This window comes from Eptesicus fuscus, chromosome 18 (genome assembly GCF_027574615.1).
Source record: "Eptesicus fuscus isolate TK198812 chromosome 18, DD_ASM_mEF_20220401, whole genome shotgun sequence".
In the NCBI taxonomy this organism is placed as follows: Eukaryota; Metazoa; Chordata; class Mammalia; order Chiroptera; family Vespertilionidae; genus Eptesicus; species Eptesicus fuscus.
The window spans coordinates 45,363,896-45,387,071 of NC_072490.1; the positions used below are offsets into that span (position 1 = coordinate 45,363,896).

At 39.8% G+C, this 23,176-nt stretch overlaps 1 protein-coding gene across 1 annotated transcript in view; it reads right to left on the reverse strand.

The window, feature by feature from the left end:
• DNAH12 (dynein axonemal heavy chain 12) overlaps positions 1 to 23,176 on the reverse strand; it is a 229,555-nt gene that overhangs the window by 150,867 nt on the left and 55,512 nt on the right. The window contains exons 14-19 of the mRNA XM_054729795.1: positions 14,988 to 15,113; positions 13,970 to 14,104; positions 13,009 to 13,202; positions 12,211 to 12,454; positions 2,593 to 2,778; positions 1,503 to 1,703 (exon numbers count right to left, since the gene is read on the reverse strand). Coding sequence (XP_054585770.1) covers positions 1,503 to 1,703; positions 2,593 to 2,778; positions 12,211 to 12,454; positions 13,009 to 13,202; positions 13,970 to 14,104; positions 14,988 to 15,113 — 1,086 coding nt within the window. The remainder of the gene's footprint in view (positions 1 to 1,502; positions 1,704 to 2,592; positions 2,779 to 12,210; positions 12,455 to 13,008; positions 13,203 to 13,969; positions 14,105 to 14,987; positions 15,114 to 23,176) is intronic.

Genomic DNA, 23,176 nt, shown 5'->3' on the forward strand with positions numbered 1-23,176 from the left:
TGCCTATGTTAAAAGTCTGCTATGGAAATTAAATGGGCTGGTAAATGTAAAGTGCCTAGAGCAGTATAGTTAAAAACCAATAAATACAAGGGGAAAAATCCATTTGTTGTTTGTATTTTTCCTGTTATATATAATCCCAGTAAGAATTTTGATACTATCTATAAAGGTGTTAGTTATCATAATTTGTTTGCTTTCTGTATTTACCCACATCAACTATAAGGATCCTATATAATAAAAGGATAATATGCAAATTGATCAAACGGCAGAATGACTCGTCGCTATGATGTGCACTGACCACCAGGGGGCAGACACTCAACGCAGAAAATGCCCCCTGGTGGTCAGTGCACTCCCACAGGGGGAGCGCCACTGAGCCGGAAGCCAAGCTCACAGCTGGCAAGCGCAGCAGCGGTGGCCAGAGCCTCTCCCACCTCTGCAGCAGTGCTAAGGATGTCCAACTGATGGCTTAGGCCTGTCAGTCGGACATCCCCCGAGGGCTCCCAAATTGTGAGAGGGTGCAAGCCAGGCTGAGGGACCTCCCCCGCCCAGTGCACAAATTTCGTGCACCAGGCCTCTAATATTAAATAATCTTATAGTCTCAAATATAACTTTTTTCTCAAGTGAAAAATAATTCATTAATTATTCTAACAGACCCTCAAGATAATTGTTCAGAAATATAATTAAAGCATGGTATACAGAACTTCACTACAAATTAAAAGAACATGGAACAGGGACTAGTCTGTTTAATGTTAGAATTAATAATACCAACTGTTTTCCTTCCAAGTCTATTGTTGTCATTGGAGAATTTTTTTTATGGATTTCAGAGAGAAAGGGAGATAGAGAGATAGAAACATCAATGATGAGAGAGAATCATTGATTGACTGCCTCCTGCACACCCCACACCTGGGATCAAGCCCACAACCTGGGTATGTGCCCTGACTGGGAATTGAACTTTGACCTCCTAGTTCATAAGTCAATGCTCCACCACTGAGCCACACCAGCTGAGCAGGAGATGATTTTTTTTTAATAAAACATAATGTGTGCTTTTCAAAATCATTAGAATTAATGTCTCAGATCTGTTCTATACAGTTCCACATGAATTTTTAAATATCTGTTCCTGCATTTCTCTAAAGCTATCCAACAAACTGACTTATTTCCACAAGAGTATCTATACTAATAAAAGGGTAATATGCTAATTAGACAGGACGTCTTCCTGACATCCTTCCAGACAAAGCCACAGTGGTGGAGGCTAAGACAGAGGCAGTTAGGAGTGATCAGGCTGGCAGGGGAGAGCAGTTAGGGGTGATCAGGCAGGCATGCAGAGTGGTTAGGGGCAATCAGGCAGGCAGCAAGGTGAGCAGTTAGGAGCCAGCGGTCCTGGATTAGAGAGGGTGCAGGCCAGGCTGAGGGGCGCCCCATGCACAAATTTCATGCATCGGGCCTCTAGTATATGTAATAAGATTGCAATTTTTGCAAATGACCAGGAGCTATCCTGTTTAACATACCTTGATCTCTTTTTCAAATGGTTTAATGAAAGGTGATCCTCTCATTGTCTGAGTTTTTATAATTTGATCATCAAGGAGAGCCTGAATCTCATCTACTGAAGAAAGAATACAGACTCCAGTTTCACGATATAGACTTATATGAAAAGCAATATCATCCCAAGTTCCCATCATTGTATGCATGGCCTTCTCTAATGAAAATTCCTAAAATGGAGGAAAGAATGTGATTGTGAAAAAAAGAATCTTATTTACTGTATTGACTTTCCCTAATAAATTCAGTAAGTATATGCCTTAACATAATCTGTGGCTACACTTTAATTAAATTAGAAAAGTTTTTAAAATAATTTAAAAATTCCTATAAAGAATGATGATGTAGTTTTAAAAATGCATTTGCTGCCGAAACCGGTTTGGCTCAGTGGATAGAGCTCAGCCTGCGGACTGAAGGTCCCAGGTTCGATTCCGGTCAAGGGCATGTACCTTAGTTGCGGGCACATCCCCAGTGGGGGTTGTGCAAGAGGCAGCTGATCAATGTTTCTCTATCATCGATGTTTCTAACTCTCTATCCCTCTCCCTTCCTCTCTGTGAAAAATCAATAAAATATATTAAAAAATAAAATAAAAATAAAAATGCATTTGCTATGAAAACTTGTCAGTACTAAAATAGACAATAGAATAGAATACCCCCTGGGCTTCCCCTAAAGTATCCTTTCTCCAGTCTATAATCTGAAGATGTTTTCTGAGTATTTCACGAACCCTAAAGGACTATAGTTATTCTGCTAGAATACATACAACACATAACATGCCACACACATTCACCCAATATTATTAATAGAAAGATTACTATATATCAAGATTAGCATATCATCCATGCATATCAGAATGTGGTAGAATTAAGAAGAGGTCAAATGAGCCATTTCTAATTTAGATTCAGTAGAACGAAGTAGGAAGTGTGTATGGGGGGGAAGAGTGATCTATCACTTTCCCACATCTCCTCCCACTGCTAGCCAGTGCTATGCATTCAATCACAACAAAACCACAATTATTTGATTAACAAACTCATTAAATAAAGTATTTCAGTTGATCTTCATGTTCACCTTGCTTGCACCTGCACTTATCACTTCAAATTGTTCCAAGTATTGTGAAAGGTTTAATTTTAAAACTTTTCTCAGTGTAGTTCCAGAGTCTGGAGTCAAGTCATAGCCTACAATTTCTGACATCTGCTTCCAGTGACGTGCTCTCATTCCTGGATTGCATAGGATGGATACAGTAGGGATATTTTCCTAATGGTAAAAATATAAAAATGTGTCACTTAAAATTATTTAATTAGCAGTGGTTCTCAACCTTTCTAATGCCACGACCCTTTAATACAATTTCTCATGTTGTGGTGACCCCCAACCATAAAATTACTTTCGTTGCTTCTTCATAACTGTAATTTTGCTACTGTCAATGAATCATAATGTAAATATCTGTGTTTTCCGATGGTCTTAGGCTCTACAGCAGCGGTTCTCAATCTGTAAAGAGTATTAAAGGGATAAAATAGGAAAGGAATACACAGAGAGAAGCAGAAGGATTGATAATCTAACTTTAAAGCAGAGGGAAGGGTTAATGGGTGTTCATTTTCTTGTTATACTTTATAAGTTATATACATTTTACATATATTCTTCAAATATTATGTAATAAAAATGTGTTTTTAAAAAAGAATACTTACTTATTTTTTCCTCTTCCCAATCCAATTCTGGTCACCTCCTTAGTAAAGCCTTATCTGTTCTTCAAATGGCATAATTAATTGCTCCATGTTCTATTCTCTCACAGGATACTGGTATCCTCTACCTAAGAATTTATTCATTATGCTTTGTATTACAACCAGTTGTTCATAGTCTATTTCTCCTACCATGTTGGAGACCCCTGAGGGTCAAAAGTCAATTTGTATGACCCAGATGATGAAAGTACTGAGCTAGAAGACTCTAGCTAATTTCAATATCCTAGACAATTGAGTAAAATATAAATAAAAAAATCATTTAGTTTGGAAAGGAAGAAGTACTAGTAAAACTATCTCTATTTTCAGATGATCTGATCTTGTAAACAGAAAATCTTAAAGAATTCATTTAAAAACTGTGAGAACTAATAAATGAGTTCAGCAAGGTTGCAGGATACGATATCAATTTATAAAATTCTATTGTATTTCTATAAACTAGAAATAAACAATACAAAATGTAAAGTAAGGGGGAAACCCCAGGTATAACAGCATCAAGAAGTATAAAAGAAGTATAAGACTTATACACTGATAATTACATATAGTTTTTAGAAGAAATTAAAGAAAACCTAAATAAATAGAAAGACATTCCATGCTCATACACTGGAAGAATTAATGTTATGAAGATGGCAATACTTTCCAAGTCCATCTATAAATTCAATGCAATCTCTATCAAAATCCTGGCTTCATTTTTTTTAATCCTCACTCCATATGTTTTTGGTGTGTATTTTTAAAATTGATTTAAGAGAGAGGAAAAGAGAGAGAGAAGAAAAAAATACTGATGTGAGAGAGAAATATTGGTCAGTTGTCTTCTGTACATGCCCTGATCAAGGATCAAACCCACAACCTAGGTATGTACCCTGACCAGGGATCAAACCCGCAACCTTTTGGTGTATAAGATGATGCTCCAACCAACTGAGCCACCCAGCCAGAGCCCCAGCTACCTTTTATTAACGTTTAAAATGTATTTTAATCCTAGCCGGTTTGGCTCAGTGGACCAAAGAGCATTGGCCTGCAGACCAAAGGGTCCTGGGTTCGTTTCCAATCAAGGGCACATATCTTGGTTGCAGGCTCCTCCCCAGTGAAGGCATGGTCAGGATTCATGCAGGAGGCAACCAATTGATGTGATTCTCTCACATCGATATTTCTCTCTGTCTTTCTCTCTCTCTTCCACTCTCTCTAAAAATCAATGGGAAAATATCCTCAGGTGGGGATTTAAATTTTTTTAAATTAATTAATTCTTAATTGACTTCTGATGCCAAGTTGGTTGACTATAGGAGGAAAAGTGTATAAAATAAGAGGTTACAGTTAGAGCTTAAAAAGAGTGTAGGAGCTGGGGGAAAAGTCCTGGAGACTATATTTGTCTATTTTTTTAAAGAAAGGACTGAATACATTTTCCAGACTCTTGAGTTTAATTTAAGTCAAAGGGTCATCTCAAAGGCAAGTGAAACAAACAGCAAGACATTGAGGTGGCTCGGAAAAGAAACTGTGGAATTTTATGGAAAGACTAGAGGACCGGTGAACGAAATTCGTGCACGGAGGGCGGGGTGTCCCTCAGCCCAGCCTGCACCCTCTCCAATCTGGGACCCCTCGAGGGATGTCCGACTGCCCATTTACGCTCGATCCCACCAGGCAGTCAGACATCCCTCTCACAATCCAGGACTGCTGGCTCCCAACAGCTCGCCTGCCTGCCTTCCTGATTGCCCCTAACCACTTCTGCCTGCCAGCCTGATCACCCCCTAACCACTCCGCTGCCAGCCTGATAGATGCCTAACTGCTCCCCTGCCAGCCTGTTTGCCCCCATCTTCCCTCCTCTGCCAACCTGGTCACCCCTAACTGCCCTCCCCTGCAGGGTTGATCGCTTCCAACTGCCCTCCCCTGCTGGCCATCTTGTGGTGGCCATCTTGTGTCCACATGGGGGCAGGATCTTTGACCACATGGGGGCATCCATATTGTGTGTTGGAGTGATGGTCAATCTGCATATTACTCTTTTATTAGATAGGCTAGAGGCCTGGTGCAGGGGTGGGGGCCAGCTGGTTTGCCCTGACGGGTGTCCCGGATCAGGATGGGGGTTCCCTTGGGGCATGGGGCAGCGTGAGCAAGGGGCCTGTAGTGGTTTGCAGGCTGGCCACGCCCCCTGGCGACCCAAGCGGAGGCCCTGGTATCTGGAATTTATTTACCTTCTACAATTGAAACTTTGTAGCCTGGAGCAGAGCCAAGCCTCCTGCTCGCTCCGTGGCCGACAGCCATTTCTGTTGGGGTTAATTCACCTTCTATAATTGAAACTTTGTAGCTTGAGTGGAGGCTTAGGCCTGCAAGGGCAGGCGGAAAGCTTGGCTTCCTCCGTTGCCTGGGAAACCTTGCTCTCTGTGGCTGTAGCCATCTTGGTTGGGTTCGATTGCATATATGCTCCTGATTGGCTTGTGGGTGTGGCTTGTGGGCGTGGCTTGTGGTGTAGTGGAGTTAGGGTCAATTTGCATATTACTCTTTTATTAGATAGGATATTTGTGGGCCTAATTCCGGGTCAAGGGCACATATATCTCAATTGCAGATTCATCCCTGCCCTGGTCAGGATACTGATGGGAGGCAATCAATGTGTCTCTCTCACATAGATCTCTCTTTCCCTCCCTCCCTCCCTCTCTCCTGCCTCCCTTCCTCCCTTCCTCCCTCCCTCCTCCTTCTTAATCTCTTGAAAAGTCAATGGAAAAAAATATCCTTGGGATTACAACAAAACAAAAAATCATAAGATCATCTAAATAGATTCTGAAAAAGCATTTGACAAAATTCAACATCCACTTGTGATAAAAAATAAACTCAACAACGTGGGTATGGAGAGAACATATCCCAACATAATAATGGCTATATATAACAAACCCATAACTAACATTATACTCAATGGTGAAAGCTGAAAGCTTTTCCCCTAAGATCAGGAACAAGATATGGATGCTCACTCTCACCACTTTTATTCAACACAGTATGGAGGTCCTAGCCACAGCAATCAGACAAGAAAAAAAAAGGCATAGAAATTGGAAAGGAAAAAGCAAAACTATCACTATCTTCAGATAACATGAAACTATATATAGAAAACCCTAAAGATTCTAACAACTATTAGAATACATGAACTCACTAAAGTTGAAGGATACAAAATTAATATTCAGTAATCTGCACTTCTGTACACTAATAAAGAGAGATTTTAAAAACAATCCAATTTACAATTGCAAAAAGGATAAAATGCCTAGCAATAAATTTAACCAAGAAGGTAAAAGACCTGTATTCTGAAAACTCTAAGATATTGGTGCAAGAAACTGAAGATGGCCCTAACCTGTTTGGCTCAGTGGATAAAGCGTCGGCCTGTGGACTGAAGGGTCCCAGATTTGATTCCGGTCAAGGGCATGTACCTTAGTTGCAGGCACATCCCCAGTGGGGAGTGTGCAGGAGGCAGTTGATCGATGTTTCTCTCTCATTTATGTTTCTAACTCTCTAACCCTCTCCATTCCTCTCTGTAAAAAATCAATAAAATATATTTTAAAAAAAGAAACTGAAGATGATAAATGGAAGAATATACTGTGCTCGTGGATTGAAAGGATAGTTTTAAAATGTCCATATCACTCAAAGCAATCTACAGATTTAATGCATTCTCTATCAAAATACCAATGGCATTTTCCACAAAACTAGAACAAATAATCCTGAAATTTATATAAAACCACAAAAGACCCAGAATTGTCAAAGCAATCTTGAGAAAAACATAGTTGGAGGTATCACACTCCCTGATTTCAAACTATACTAAGATATAATCAAAACAGTGTGATACTGTCCCAAAATCAGACACATAGATCAATGGAATAGAATTGAGAGCCCAGAAATAAACCCTCCCTTATATGGCCAATTAACATACAATAAAGGAAGAAAGAATACAAAATGGGGAAATTACAGACTCTTTAATACATGGTATTCAGAAAACTGAACAGACATTTGCAAAAAATTAATCTAGACCACTTTCTTATACCTTATACAAAAATAGAGGCCCAGTGCATGATTGAATCATGCACGTGTAGGGTCCCCTACATGCTTTCGCTTTCGATAGCAGGGGAGCTGGGTGCCTGTCTGCTGGTGCACCAGGCCTTTCGGAAGCCTCCAGCTCGGTGGAGGCTTCTGAAAGGCCTGGTGCCGGAGCAGACAGGCACCCAGCTCCCCCGCTTTAGATGGTCCGCGACGGGACGTGACCTCTCTGCCCCAGAGGCCCCTTCTGTTTCGCAGCACAGCCATGGCACAGACACTGAGCTCGAGCCGCCGCTGGCGACGGGAGCTCAGCGTCCCGCTGGCCCAATCGGCTACCCCGGCCACCCCGAGTCCCGCCCCCTGCGCCTCCCGCTGGCCCAATCATGGGCGTGGCGGAGTGATGGTAATTTACATATTACCATTTTATTAGGTAGGATAATCTCAAAATGGTTTAAAGACTTAAATGTAAAACGTACAGCCACAGAACTCTTAGAAGAAAACATAGGCAGTAAACATTTCACATCAGTTTTAGCAATATTTTTTTGGATAAATCTTTCTGGACAACGGTAACAAAAGCAAAAATAAGCAAATGGGACTACATCAAACAATGAGTTTTTGCACAGCAAAGAAAACCATCAATAAAGCAAAAAGATAACCTACTGCATGAGAGAAGATATTTGCAAATGACATATCTGATAAGGGGTTAATATCCAAAATACATAAAGAACTCATAAACTCAAGATAAAAACAAAACTATCTGATTTTTAAAATGAGCAGAGGGCTCAGCCTGGTTGTGCTCAGTGGTTAGAGTGTTGGCCTGTAGACCAAAGGGTTGCTGGTTCAATTCCTGATCAAGGGCACATACCTTGGTTGTGGTGCGATACACAGCCCTGATTGGGGCTCATGTGAGAGGCAACCAATAGATTTGTCTCTCTCATTGATGCTTCTCTCTCTCTCTGTCTTCCTTCCCACTGCCCTCGCTTCCACTCTCTCTAAAAATTAACAAACAAACAAACAAATAAATAAAAAATGGGCAGAGGGCCTGAAAAGATATTTCTTCAAAGAAGACATACAGGTGTCCAACAAACATATGAAAATATACTCCACATCACTAACCATCAGGGAAATACAAATCAAAACCATGAGATATCACCTCATACCTTTAGAAATGGCTGTCATAAAAAAGTTAACAAATAACAAGTATTAGCAAGAATGTGGAAAAATGGGAACCCTTGTGCACTGCTAAGATTATAAATTGGTGCAGCACAATGGAAAACAGTATGGAAGTTCCTAAAAAACAAATTCGAAATGGTGACTCTGCAATTCCACTTCTGGGCATTTATCTAAAGAAAACAAAAACACTAACTTAAAAGGATATATGCATCCTTTATATTCATTGAAGCTTTATTTACCTCTAGTGGCCCAGTGCACGAAATTCATGCACATTAAAAGGGGATTAATTAGAGGAAATATTTTAATATTGCTATTTTCCCTTTATAATAGAAGTGTCAGAGATGAAAGAAAATTAGTAAAATGTATATGAAAATCTTCCTCCTGTCAGAGTCTGGGGTGCGCCACAGAGTCAAGTCCCCGCTCACCCACGGCACCTCAAAATCATGTGAGACCCAGACCCAACTGGCCCCACCCCCATTGGGCAAGATCCAGACCTGGCCGGCCCCACCCCCATCAAGCCCCACTGGACGGGGGCGTGCAGCCTCAAGTCCCCCATCAAGCCCTGCTGGGGGGGGTGCAGCCTCAGGTCCCCTGGCCTGGCACCGAGTGGGGAGTGCAGCCTCAGGTCCCCCAGTGCATGCCAGGCAGGGGGCGCAGCCTCAGATCCCCAGTGCACCTTCAGGTCCCCCGGCCCGGCACTGGGGAGGGGGATGCAGCCTCAGGTCTCCCGTCAAGCCCTGCTAGGTGGGAGGGCAGAGCCTCAGGGCCCCCATCAAGCCCCACTGGGCGGGAGGTGCAACCTGAGGTCCCCCGTCAAGCCCTGTTGGGAGGGGGGCATGGCCTGAGGTCCCCCGGCCTGATGCTGGGGCAGGGGGTGCAGCCTGAGGTCCCCTATCAAGCCCCACCAGGCGGGGGGGCACAGGCTCAGGTCCCCTGCCCCGGCCCAGCGCCACGCCACCTCAGGTCCCTGTTGATTGCTCCTTAAGGCTTGTTATAGGAACTCAGCCTCCACTGTGGGTGCAGCCATCTTGTGTTACAGAAACCCGCCTCCACTGTGGGCGCCGCCATCTTTGTGATGTTGTGATGGTCAATTTGCATATTCCCTCTTTATTAGATAGGATAGCCAAGATATGGAAGCAACCTAGGTGTCCATCGATAGATGAATGAGTAAATACTCCATACAATGGAGTATTATTCAGCAATAAGAATGAAGGAAATCTCAGAATTTGTAATATGGACCTAGAGGATATTGTGTTAAGTAAAATAAGTCAGACACAGAACGACAAATACCAGATGATTTCACATATGTGGAATCAAGAAAACAAATGAAGAAAGAAAACAGGAACAGGCACAAATACTGAGAACAAATTGATATTGCCAGAGAAGATGTGGGTGGATATGGATGAAAAAGTGAAGGGTAATAAGAGGTACAAACTTCCACTTGTGAGATATATAAGTCACGGGGATATAATGTACAGCACAGGTAATACAGTTAATAATATCATAATAACTTTGTGCAGTGACAGATGGTTAATAGACTTATTGTGATGATCACATTATAAGGTATATAAATATAGAATCATTTTATTTATACATCTGAAACCAATTTAATATTAATATATGCATAACCCATGGACACAGACAACAGTGTGATGAAGGCCTGGGGTGGGGGGCAGATGAGGGCTAAAAGAGGTCAGTGAGTGGGAAAAAGAGGACATCTGTAATACTTTCAATAATAAAGATAAATTTTTTTAAATTAAAAGAAACTGATTTAATATTGTAAGTCAACTATATTTTAATTTTTTTAATGGGGGGGAAGGAAATAAAAGGCTTGTGGCATACTCTTTCAATGTCATATGAGGTACGTGCCACCTATGGAAAATTTAAATACTGCATATTGTTCAACTCACTGTTTACTACCTAAAGTCCCAGATTTTGTAAAATTACATGTTGACTTATAGCTTTTTATCCACTATAGATGCAAGTAACTTATAGCTAATTAAAAAAAAATAACTTCAAATGGTATAATGGCAAATTGTTATGGTATATTATCAATACTACCAATCTTTCCTTAACATTCCTTTATTAAATTGCCTGTAAATACTCAGCTCCTCAAATGTTCTTTGAACAAGACTTACCATCTTACTGGTTCTCTCATTAATTAATAAGTAGGATAAAATATTTGACATGTTTATTAATAAAGTTCTTTTTTAAAATTGGAGAACCGTAGAATATCCAACTTTTAATTTCAATTATTAAGGGCTTTGGTTTTTATGCTAAGCGAAATAAGCCAGTCAGAGAAAGGTAAATATCACATGATCTCACTCATTTGTGGAATATAATGAACAACATAAACTGATGAACAAAAACAGATCCAGAGACAGAGAAGCATCGATCCGACTGTCAAACCTCAGAGGGAAGGTAGAGGAGGATGGGGGTAAGAGGGAGAGATCAAACATAAGACTTGTATGCATGCATATAAGCCTAACCAATGGGAACAGACACCAGGGGGGTGAGGGCATGAGTGGGAGGGTAGGGGGGCAATTGGGGAATAAGGACACATATGTAATACCTTAATCAATAAAGAAAATAAAAAAAGGACTTTGGTTTTAACCTTCCAGTATTATTACCATCACCTGTTTTTGCTTGCCATCAGATTCCCCAGGATTCATCAGAACATGATAGAACAATCACTCAATAAGTATTGATAAATAAATAATTTTTAACACCTATAAAGTAGAAAGAACATACTCTCAAAGTGGATAAATTTAGCTTCATTAGAAATTCATTATTTTCTCACTCATGAAAGAAGCTGAGAGAAGTAATGCCAACCTGTGTGGAGAGCACTTCCTTATGAGGCTGGAGAGAAAACAAAAAGACTAATTCTATTCAACTGCTCAACAAGTATGTAAAAGCTCTATATACAACGAGAAAAGGCCTCCAAGACAAATTAATCAAAACAAAGGGGGAAATAGTACTTATAGTGTGATATATTTTATGTAGAAAGATGAAAGGATAAAAAAATCACATTGTTATATGTGTAACAAAACTGTGGAAATATACAAAAGAAAGTAATAACACTGGTAATCTGAGTTACATGGATGAGAAACTTTGGAAAGAAACTTTTCAGATATATCTTTTTCTATTTTTCAAACCATATAAATACATTAAACATTGAAAATAAGTTTAAATAGTTACTTAAAAAAATTTTATACAGCTCATGGAATCCCAGAGCACTAGACAGACAGACACAATACTCAAAATCCCAGAGTTGGCACTCAAGTACATTGACTGTAGAAACTTGGCACTACATTGGAACTACTGTCATTGTTGCCTTGTGAAGGTGGATGCAATATTAAGTGTCATAAAACTATTATCCTCTCTTTATAAATGAGGTGACTGAGGTACAAGAGGCTATATATGTAGAATAAACCTAGGTAGTGTGATATAAACCTAGGTAGTGTGACTCCAAAACTTGCCTAATTAAGTAATGTCACAGTGTTGCTTCCCTTAGTATAGGCTAACTGGTCTGTCCTATTAATTTTTTTATCCTCTATATCACTGCAGCTAGTTATTATAGTTTTTATTTTTGTTAAGTATTGTTCCATGAGGAATTCATTTTGATGACTTCATCAGGAAAGAACAAATCATGGATTCAGGAATAGATCAAGTTTTCTGGATTCACCTTTGGTTTTGCTTCCAAATCTATTTCTCTTCATTAACACTTGATGATGTGAAGAGCTCTCTCTTCCAGGGCTTTAGAAAATACCATTAAGTGTGTTCATACCTTAAAAACTTTTATGTTCTCCATTACTGTAGAGCACATATTAATAGTAGGATTCTCTTTTGGTTCTTCTTCAACTTTCTCTTCTCCCAGAGATCGTCTTTTTGCTAACTTTCTTTTTTCTTGTAATTCCTTCTTCAGTTTCATTTGGAAAAATTTCAGTGTCTTAAAAATCTCTCGGGAAAATTCATCTACATCAGCTTCCATGCTTTCCCCATTAAGATCCAAAAACCCTCCATCCATCCACCTGAATAAAAAGAAAAAACCAGTATTAAACTCAGAAACTTGGTGTTTGAAGGAACCTTAGGGGTTCTGTAGGCTAGATCTCTCATTTTAAAAGAGAAACAAATGAGGACAAGAGTGTTAACAGGTTTTCTTAGTCACACACATAGAGCTGATGGTAGAGAGACAAGATTAAAACCATAAGTTCGGCTATCCTACATGGCTAAAATATGCACCAGACTGCAAATGGATAACTAATAGTATCAAAATAAAGTGTAGATTTGACTCCATACTTCTAATTTTTGGTGTGAACATTCGTCAAATTAACTAACTGCATTAAAAAAGGAATCACCTCTGGAAAACCTAAGTTATCCTTTAGATATTATATGCATTAGTAAGCTTAGGTAGATATTTTAGCAACATCTGATGCTTCTCCTTTAGGATACTTGGTTCTTTTTCAAATTAATAAATAAGTCCTACTTTAAACACTTAACTAACAAAACCAAAAAAATCAATATGCTATTTTATAAAATCCTTTTACATCATTTGCTTTATTTTTATGGCATTACCAGAAATTACCGTTTTTCTGTTCGTTGCCACTTCAAAACTAAATTAAAAAACTTCTGATAGGGCTCAATGTTAACTTTCAATTTATCCAGTTCAGGATATTTTGTCAATTCCCACTTGAAAAGTTCCTCTTCTTTATTAATAAACTGAACTGCTTCTTCAGATTCTTGAATACGTTTTTGCAGTTGTCTTACATCGGTCACATACTGAAAGCAATAATTTTTTATCTCAAAAAATATCCATGTAATTTTATATAGAAACTTTAATTATCAACTTCACAACATTACTATGACAGCAAAAACTATGGTTATATCTTAGAAAACAAAGCCACAAAAAAGATCATATAAATAGTATCAGTTTTAGGCCTAAGAGTCAGGCTCTTGCTTGCTATGGTAAGGACACATTTTTCTTAAACTTATGTAAACATGTCCTGTATTAATCTATGAACCAGCCATAACTACTGTCTTATCCTATCTAATAAAGCAGGAATATGCCAATTGACCGTCACGCCCTCACAAAGATGGAGGTGCCCATAGCCAATAAGGAGGGAATATGCTAACTGACTGCCACGCCCTCAAAGACAGCAGCACCCACAGCCACAAGATGGCGGAGCCCAGTCCCCTCAGCCCCCCAGCCGCCTCTGGAGTCTCCCAGTCCCCTGCATCTGGAGTCTCCCAGTCCCCTTAGCCCCCCAGCCGCCCAGGGCCAGCCTGAGGCACAGGCATGCCTTGAATGGCGGCTGCCCAGCCGCCCAGGGCTGCCCGAGGCTCAAGTAAGCAGGGCCAACCAAGGCTTGCACTGCTGGCAGTGGCAGCAGCAGAGGTGTGATGGGGGCGTTGCCTTCCACTGATTGCCAGGTCACCTCCTGCCCCTGAGGTCTCTTGGACTGTGAGAGGGGGCAGGCCGGGCTGAGGGACGCCCCGCTCCAGTACATGAATTTTCATGCACTGAGCCTCTAGTATATTTATCAAACCTGTTGCATGCGGTCCAGTTCTGCAAATTCTGCAAACTCTTCCATGCGGCGTGATTCCTTTTCTAGTTCCAAAATCAGTTTCTCTCTCTTGGCTATTAGCTCATTTTCTTTTTTATGTTTAGCAACTTCAATTATCTTTTTAAAAGGCAATTAAATCATGTTAATTATTTTGTTACAGAGGAGTTATCAAATCAGAAATCTTAATGCTTTGTTTATTCATAACTATTAAAGAAGCAAAAACAAAACACTGACTTATATTAAAATGCAAAGAATAATAAACCATACAAAAATTTTCCTAGATTTCCAAAGTGACTGTAACAATTTTTATTTATTAATCAGATATAATTTCACTATTTTATCGATTCTAGGATAATAATTAAAAAGCTACCATTTATTATCTACATTACCACAGGTATTATTATTATTCTCATTTCAGAGATGAAGAAACCTAGGCTTACAGAGGTTAAGAAGCAAGTCCAATGTCATAAAACCGTAAAAGTCAAAATCTAGATTAGAACTTAAGTTTACCTGACTTTTCACTACTATAATACCATCTCACTTTCCAGTTTAGAAGAAACTGGTTTACATTAGAACTTTTCAAAATCTAAACTATATTCAGAATCCTGACTCTGCTACTTCTTATCCCTGTGATATTGAACAAGTTATTTAACTTCTCTGAGATTTATTTTTCTCCTCTATGAATGAGGAAAATAAGATTACCTGGGATTTTTGTGAGTATTAAGTTATTTAATAAATGGAAAAAACTTAGTGTAGTACTTACTATTATTATCGAGTTATATCATAGTTCTGACTTATTTAACATTCATCTCACTTCTTACTGTGAGTTAAGCCTAACAGCCTGTCCTAAGCCTGCAGGGCCATAAATGTTGCTAGTCCCAAACTCATATTGACACATGAAGTTACTTTTTAAAGGTAGACAGCAAGTATGTATGAAAACTGAATAAACACTGTGCTTAAAATGTCAGAAAATAAAATATATACTGAAAAATATATTTACCTCATCATTTTCATCAAAGACGGGATTAATTTTCCAAGGCCATAAAAGGACAGTTGAATTCAAAGCTAAATCTTCTTGAGGAAATATAAAAACATCTAAAAAGTAATTCATTCGGCGTTTCGATTCCTACAAAAAGAAACTCCATGTGTAATACACCATATAGAAAATTTAAGGCAATATGAAAGAGAAGAACCAACAACTTCTAATACTCTTTCAAATTTCAATTTGTCTCAGATTAATTGATATTTTATATCACCCAAAATCAGATCAGTATTTTAGTAGCTGCAGGATTTATTTGACCTCAAAACACACAACTGCAGACTTCTATACAAAAAATAAAGCTTTAAAAAATTTTTACTTGCAGATGATTTAATGTAAGATATTCTTGTTCCTCCTTATACGTGACTAAAAAAGGTGACCAAATATATAGCAAGCCTTTACTGTAATTTTGATGCTAAATAATTTTATATATTTTATTCTTATGTATTTGATTTTTAAATTTTTGGTAACAAAGATTGTAGCATTTTTATTTTGTTATACAAAATAAGTAATGTTACCACCTTTTTTGCCTATAGTTAGTCGACTCTACAGGAATTGTCCAGAAAGAATTTAGAGATGAATGGCAAAGGAAAAAACAAACAAACAAACGAAAAACACACCTTTAAAACCAATAGATTTACCTGAGTAGAGAAGTTGAATATTTTTACCCCCTATAGCTTTCATTGATCCATATGCAGTGCTGTAATTTTTAAGACTTGAAATATAGATTCAAAGATGAATTGAAGGTTTTTGGTTTAATCCTATATAATAAAAGCCTAATATGCTAAGTGTCTGGTCGTCCAGTCATCTGTTCAATCAAAACATAATATACTAAGGCCACTCAACTACTTGCTATGACATGCACTCACCATGAGGGGGCAGACAGTGGACCAGTAGATCAGTCGCTAAGACGTGCACTGACCACCAGGGGGCAGACGCTCCAACAGGTAGGTTAGCATGCTGCTGAGGTCTGGCTGATCTGACTGACTGAGACAGGCTGGACACGCCCTGAAGCCCTCCCATGGTCCCTCCCTGGTTGGCCAACCTCCTGTGTTCCTCCCCAGCCCTGATTGTGCACCCGTGGTGGGGTCCCTCAGCCTGGCCTGCACCTTCTCACAATCTGGGATGAAGGACCACCCTCCTCCCCCAAGTGCATGAATTTCGTGCACTAGGCTTCTAGTACATATATAATATATATAATGTACAAAATGCATGATATATATATTATACTAGAAGCCCTATACATGAAAATTTGTGCAAGTGTAAGCCTTCTTTCTCCCAGCTGCCGGCACCAGCTTCCCTCCAGCATCTAGGACCTGGGCTTCCCTCCTCCGGCCTCTGGCAGGCACCCGGGAACCAGGCTGCTTCCCTCCTCCAGGCCATCCACAGGCACACAGGACCCAGGCTGGCTTCCCTCGGACTGCCCACAGGCACCCAGAACCCAAGCTGGCTTCTCCTCCCACGTCCCCCCCAGCCCTGGCTGTCAGGAAGAACGTCTGGAATGATGTCCAGAAGATGTCTGGTCTAATTAGCATATTATCCTTTTATTATTATAGATTCCATGTAGAGGTATAACCTAATAAAGTTATTCCTGTAATTAATTATATTAATAACAGAAAAGAATTTTGATCACTTCAATGAATGCAAAAAATATTGAATAAAATTTAACATCCAATCATAGTAATTTAAAAAATACATAATAAAAGAAAACTTAGTTATCTGATAAAGGTACCTTTTAAAAAACCCTACAGCAAATGTCATACTTAATAGTGAGTCTTTGAAAACTTTCCCTTTGAAGCTGGGATCAAGATGGCTGCTATTCAACATTGTGACAGAGGTTCTAACCAGTCTGTTATAACAAGGAAAATAAAGTTTTGGAAGTGTGTAACGTGATGAGGACAAACCCAAACTCTTATTATTTATAAGTTACATAATGGTAAATTAAGATATTTCAAAAAAATATTCAAATTCCAAAATGGTGGCAGAGTACGTGGAAGCTATGCTGACACTCTCCTAGGACCAAACTGGAAATACAACTAAAATACAGAAAAACCACCCTGAAAAATCAACTGAAGCCTAGCTGGAGAGAACCCTGATAACCGAGGATGGAAAGTGGAGACCACATAGACCAGTGATGGCGAACCTATGACACGCGTGTCAGCACTGACACGTGTAGCCATTTCTGATGACATGCGGCCGCTGAAGCGGCCGCATGCTGAGGATGAAACATTTGCTGCTCCTGAGGATGAAACATTTGCGAAATAATGTTTTTTCCTCAAAGTGACACACTACCCGAGTTATGCTCAGTTTTTTGGCGAAGTTTGACACACCAAGCTCAAAAGGTTGCCCATCACTGACATAGACACTGGTAGGAAGTGTGGAGACTTAAAAGGGCTGCCTGGGCTCCCATAAACAGAAGGTGAAGTTCTAGAGAGATATCTCAGCTGTGGGTGGTTGCCACTGAGAACTCTGGGGTCTAATCCCCAAATTGGGCCCCCCAGCAGAGAGCACCAGAACTGAGAAAGGTACCTACATAACATTTGGCTGTGAAAAGCAGCAGGGTTGCTATCTGCCAGCGAGGTAGGGCTAGAAATTCAGGCACCCTCTTAAAGAGCCAACAAACAAAATTTCAGGTGCAGCGACTCCCTTGGGTTCTGGAAGAGAAAGGGCTGAGTGGACTGAAGCTGTGTGAGGAGAGTCCAGGGTTTCAGGCTCTGGGATTGGAGCTTAGAGGGTGGCCATCCCATTTTCCTGTGCTGAGTCATTCTTTCACACTGTGGAAGATACCTTTCTCTGGTGGACTTTTGCTATCCAGGGTGTGTTTGCTTGGGGAAAAGTCATTGCCCCACCCTATTGGAAGACCTCTTGCCTCACCCTGTAGTTGATAGCTTGAGGCTAATCAAGACTGAGTATCAATTGAACTACAGGCACAGGCAGATCTCTGGAGGTTTAGGTCTTTGACTGATCTCTTTCTGTGCCCTGAGCTAGGGAAAACAAACCATGGTATACATCTTGGTCCTTTCCAAAGGCACCCAGCACCAGAAGAGGGAGCCCACAAGCTGTGTATTCCTGATAGCTCCAAACAGGGTACTCAGGGCCAGTCACAAACAGTGTGCAACACTGTCTTGCACTAGAGACTGGGAGTCATAGCAGATCTACCTAATACACAGACACAAACACAAACAGGCGGCCAAAATGGGGAGACAAAAACAAACAAACAAAAAACTACTCCCAAATGAAAGAACAAGAGAATTCTTAAGAACTAAGCAAAATGGAGATAAGAAATTTGTTAGATATAGCGTTCAGAATAGTGATTGCAAAGATGCTCAACATCATGAGTAAAGATATAGTGACGACAAAAAAAGACCAGTCGGAAATAAAGAATGTCTTAGCAATAATAAAGAGCACATTGGAAGGAATACACAGCAGATTAGGGGAAGCCTAGGATCAGGTCAGTGAATCAGAAGACAGGGTGAAAAAAATAACTCAATCAGAGAACCAAAAAGAAAAAACAATTAAAAAACAAGGCAGCTTAAGAAAGCTGTGGGACAACATGAAATGTAACAATATTCACATAATAGAAGTATCAGAAGGAGAAGAAAGTGAGCAAGGAATAGAAACGTGTTTGTAGAAATAATAGTGGAGCCGAAACCGGTTTGGCTCAGTGGATAGAGCGTCGGTCTGCGGACTGAAAGGTCCCAGGTTCGATTCCGGTCAAGGGCATGTACCTTGGTTGCGGGCACATCCCCAGTAGGGGGTGTGCAAGAGGCAGCTGATCGAAGTTTCTCTCTCATCGATGTTTCTAACTCTCTATCCCTCTCTCTTCCTCTCTGTAAAAAAATCAATAAAATATATTTAAAAAAAAAAAAAAAAAAAAGAAATAATAGTGGAAAACTTCCTAACCTAGTGAAGGAAAAAGTCACACAAGTTCAGGAGGCAGAGTCCCAAGCAAGGAGAACCAAAACAGGCCCACACCCAGACACACCATAATTAAAATGCCAAAAATTAAAGACAAAGATAGAATCTTAAAGGCAGCAAGAGAAAACCAATTTATTACCTACAAAGGAGATCCTATAAGGCTGTCAAAAATTCTGCAGGCCAAAAGGGAATGGCATGAAGTATTCAAGGTAATGAAAAACAAGGATCTGAAACCAAGATTACTATATCCAGCAAGGCTATCATTCAAAATAGATGGTGAAATAAAGAGCTTCCCAAACAAAAAAAGGCTAACAGAGTTTATCACCACAAAACCAGCACTGCAAAAAATGCTAAAGAGACTGCTGTGTTGAGAAGAAGATATAAAGAGAAATAGAGAGAAACATAGGCATACAGAATTAAAATGGCAACAAGTACCTATCAATAATAACCTTAAATGTAAATGGATTAAATGCTCTAATCAAAAGACATAAGGTAGCAGAATGGATACAAAAACATGACCCAATTATAAGCTATCTACAAGAGACCCACCTCAGAACAAAAGACATACACAGGATGGGACAAAAATTTCCATGCAAATGAAAATGAAAAAAAAAAAAAAAAAAAAAAAGCTTGGGTAGCAATACTCACATCTGACAAAATAGACTTCAAAATGAAGGCTATCACAAGAGACAAAAAAAGGTCACTACATAATACTGAAGGGATCAATCCAACAGGAGGATATAAACTTGGTAAACATATATGCACCCAAATATATATATAAAAAAATTTCTACAGGACTTTAAGGGAAAGATTGACAGCAATACAGTCATAGTAGGGGATGTTAACACCCTACTGGCCTCACTGGATAGATCTTCCTGACAAAAAATTAACAAGGAAACTGACTCTAAATGACACACCTGATCAGATTGATTTAATTGACATTTATAGAACATTTCACCCCAAAGCTGCAGAATATACATTCTTCTCAAGTGGACACGGGACATTTTTAAAGATACACCACATCTTAGGACACAAACAAGTCTCTACAAGTTCAAAGAAGATTGAAATCATATTAAGAATCTTCTTAAATCACAATGGAATGAAATTAGAAATCAACTACAGTAAAAACACAAAAACATTCAAACACATGGAGGCTAAATAAAATGTTTTTAAACAATGCATGGGTTACCAATGAGATCCAGAAAGAAATCAAAAACTTCCTGGAAACAAATGAACACACAACAATCCCAAATCTAAGGGACACAGCAAAAGCTCTTCTGAGAGGGAAGTTCACATCACTACAGGCCTACTTTAAAAAACAAGAAGAATTAATAATAAACTATTTAACCCTACAATTTAAAGAATTAGAAAGAGAACAAGAAAATCCCAGAGAACATAGAAGGAAGGAAATAATAAAGATTAGAGCAGAAATAAATGCCATAGAGACTAAAAAACAAAAAATAAATGAAACCAAGACCTGGTTCTTTGAAAAGATAAACAAAACTGTTAGCCACACTAATCAAGAAATAAAGACAAAGGACCCAAATAAATAAAATCAGAAACAAAAGTGGAGAAGGAACAACAGAAACCACAGAAATACAAAGGATTGCAAGAAAATATGATGAACAACTATATGCCAACAAGCTGGACAATGTGGATGAGACTGACAAATTCCTAGGAAAAAATACAATCTCCCAAAAATGCATCAGGAAGAAACAGAAAACCTGAATAGGCCAATAACAACTGATGAAATAGAAGCAGTAATCAAAAAAATTCCCAGCAAACAAATGCCCAAGTCCACGGCTTGGCAGTGGCATTTTACCAAACATACAAAAAAGAACTAACACATGTATTTCTCAAACTATTCCAAAAAATTCAAGAGGAAGAAACACTTCCAAATTTAAAAAAATATATAAATTTTTATTGATTTCAGAGAGGAAGGGAGAGGGAGAGATAGAAACATCAATGATGAGAGAGAATCATTGATTGCTGCCTTTTGCACAACCCACACTGGGGATTCAGCTCGCAACCCGGGCATGTGCCTTGACCAGGAATCAAATCATGATATTCTTGTTCATAGGTTGATACTCAAGCTGAGCCATGCTAGTGGGGCACTTTCAAGCTCTTTTTATTAAGCCAGCATTATCCTAATTCCAAAACCAGATAAAGACACCAAAAGAAAGAGAATTATAGGCCAATATACCTGATGAACATAGACCCTAAAAGCCTCAACAAAATATTAGCAAATCGGATCCAGAAATATCTTAAGAAGATCAGGAGAGAAATCAAGATGGTGGCATAGGTAAACACCTGAACTTGCTGCCTCGCACAACCACTAAAACTACAACTAAAAGACAAAATGAACATCATCCAGAACCACAGGAAGGCTGGCTGAGTGGAAATTCTACAACTAGAAGGAAAGAAAAGCACACTGAGACTCAGAGGAGCTGCGGAAGCAAAGTGCAGAGGTACGGAGGCGCGCACGTGGAAAGGGCTGGCAACTGAGTACACTGTTGTCTTTTTCAATCAGGAGGGAGACACAAGCTCCCAACTGCTCTGAACTCCAGTTCCGGGTGAGACTCTGGGAACCCAGACTCATACGGGCAGAAACTGGACTGTCTGGCATCGGGCAGAACTCAAGGGCAGCTTTCTCTCAGAGGTGCTTGTAGCGATTACCGTGGGACACTGAGACCCGGGGGGCCTCTTAGGGCAGGGCTGATAGGAAGCCATGGCTGTTTGCTCTGCCCTGAGACCCTGCCCCAACCAAGCTGTGTGCAGAGGCTTTTGCATATGAATGGCCTGGTCCTTTGAAATCTAAAATTACTTAACAAACTGCAGCTGAGTCAGAGAGACCCAGAACATCTAAAAGAAGGCCCAAGGCCCCACAGCAGCTTGCATTGCTTCACAGATGGGCCTCATCTGGGCACCTCCAAAACCCAAACAAAGAGGAATCTGCAGATCTCTCCGTAGCTCCTGCTGGGTGGCCTCGGACAGAGGCTAAATTAGCACCTCCTTGGAGATCCAAGAGCCAGTGTACCCAATGGTCAGAGTGGGACCATCCAAATTACAACTCCTCAGATCCATGAGGGACACACTCAGGGGGCAGACTCAGTGAGCACCAAAGCCCCACTGAAGCAAGTCTTGCTTCATAAAGGTGTCTCCAGCACAGAAGTTCTCCCATCATAGACACAGCTGATCCTCACAGTCAATTGGCCTGGAGGTCAATTCCTCCCAGTGATACCAACAACAATCAAGGCTTAACTACAACAAGACTGTGCACACAGCCCACAAAGGAGTGCACCAAGAGTGTCCACCTCAGGTAACTGGGGAGGCTGAGCCACTGGGCCCTATAGGACACCTAGCACACAAAGCCACTCTATCAACTCAGGGAAGCAGCCAAAATGCAGAGACAAAGAAACAGGTCACAAATGAAAGAAATGGAGGATATAGAGTTCAAAACCAGAGTTATAAGGTTTTTTAAGAATTTTCTAGAAACCGCTGATAAATTTAGTAAGACCCTCAAGGATATGAAAAAGGACCAATTAGAAATTAAGCATACACTGACTTAAATAAAGAATAATATACAGAGATCCAAAAACAGACTAGAGGATCGCAAGAATCAAGTCAAAGATTTTGAAATACAAAGAAGCAAGAAACACCCAACCGGAAAAGAAAAAAGAATCCAAAAATATGAAGATAGTGTAAGGAGCCTCTGGGACAACTTCAAGCAAACCAACTTCAAGTGTCTGAATTATGGGGGTGCCAGAATAAGACAGAGAGCAAGATATTGAAGACCTATTTGAAGAAATAATGACAGAAAACTTCCCCCATCTGGTGAAAGAAACAGACTTACAAGTCCAGGAAGCGCACAGAACCCCAAACAAAAGGAATCCAAAGAGGACCAACCAAGACACATCATAATTAAAATGCCAAGGGCAAAAGACAAAGATAGAATCTTGAAAGCAGCAAGAGAAAAACAGTTAGTTACCTACAAGGGATCACCCATACAACTGTCAGCTGATTTCTCAACAGAAACTATGCAGGCCAGACGGGAGGGCAAGAAATATTCAAAGTGATGAGAAGCAAGAACCTACAACCAAGCAAAGCTACTCTACCCAGCAAAGCTATAATTCAGACTTGAAGGTCAGATAAAGAGCTTCACAGATTAGAAAAAGCTAAAGGAGTTCATCACCACCAAACCAGTATTATATGAAATGTTGAAAGATACTATT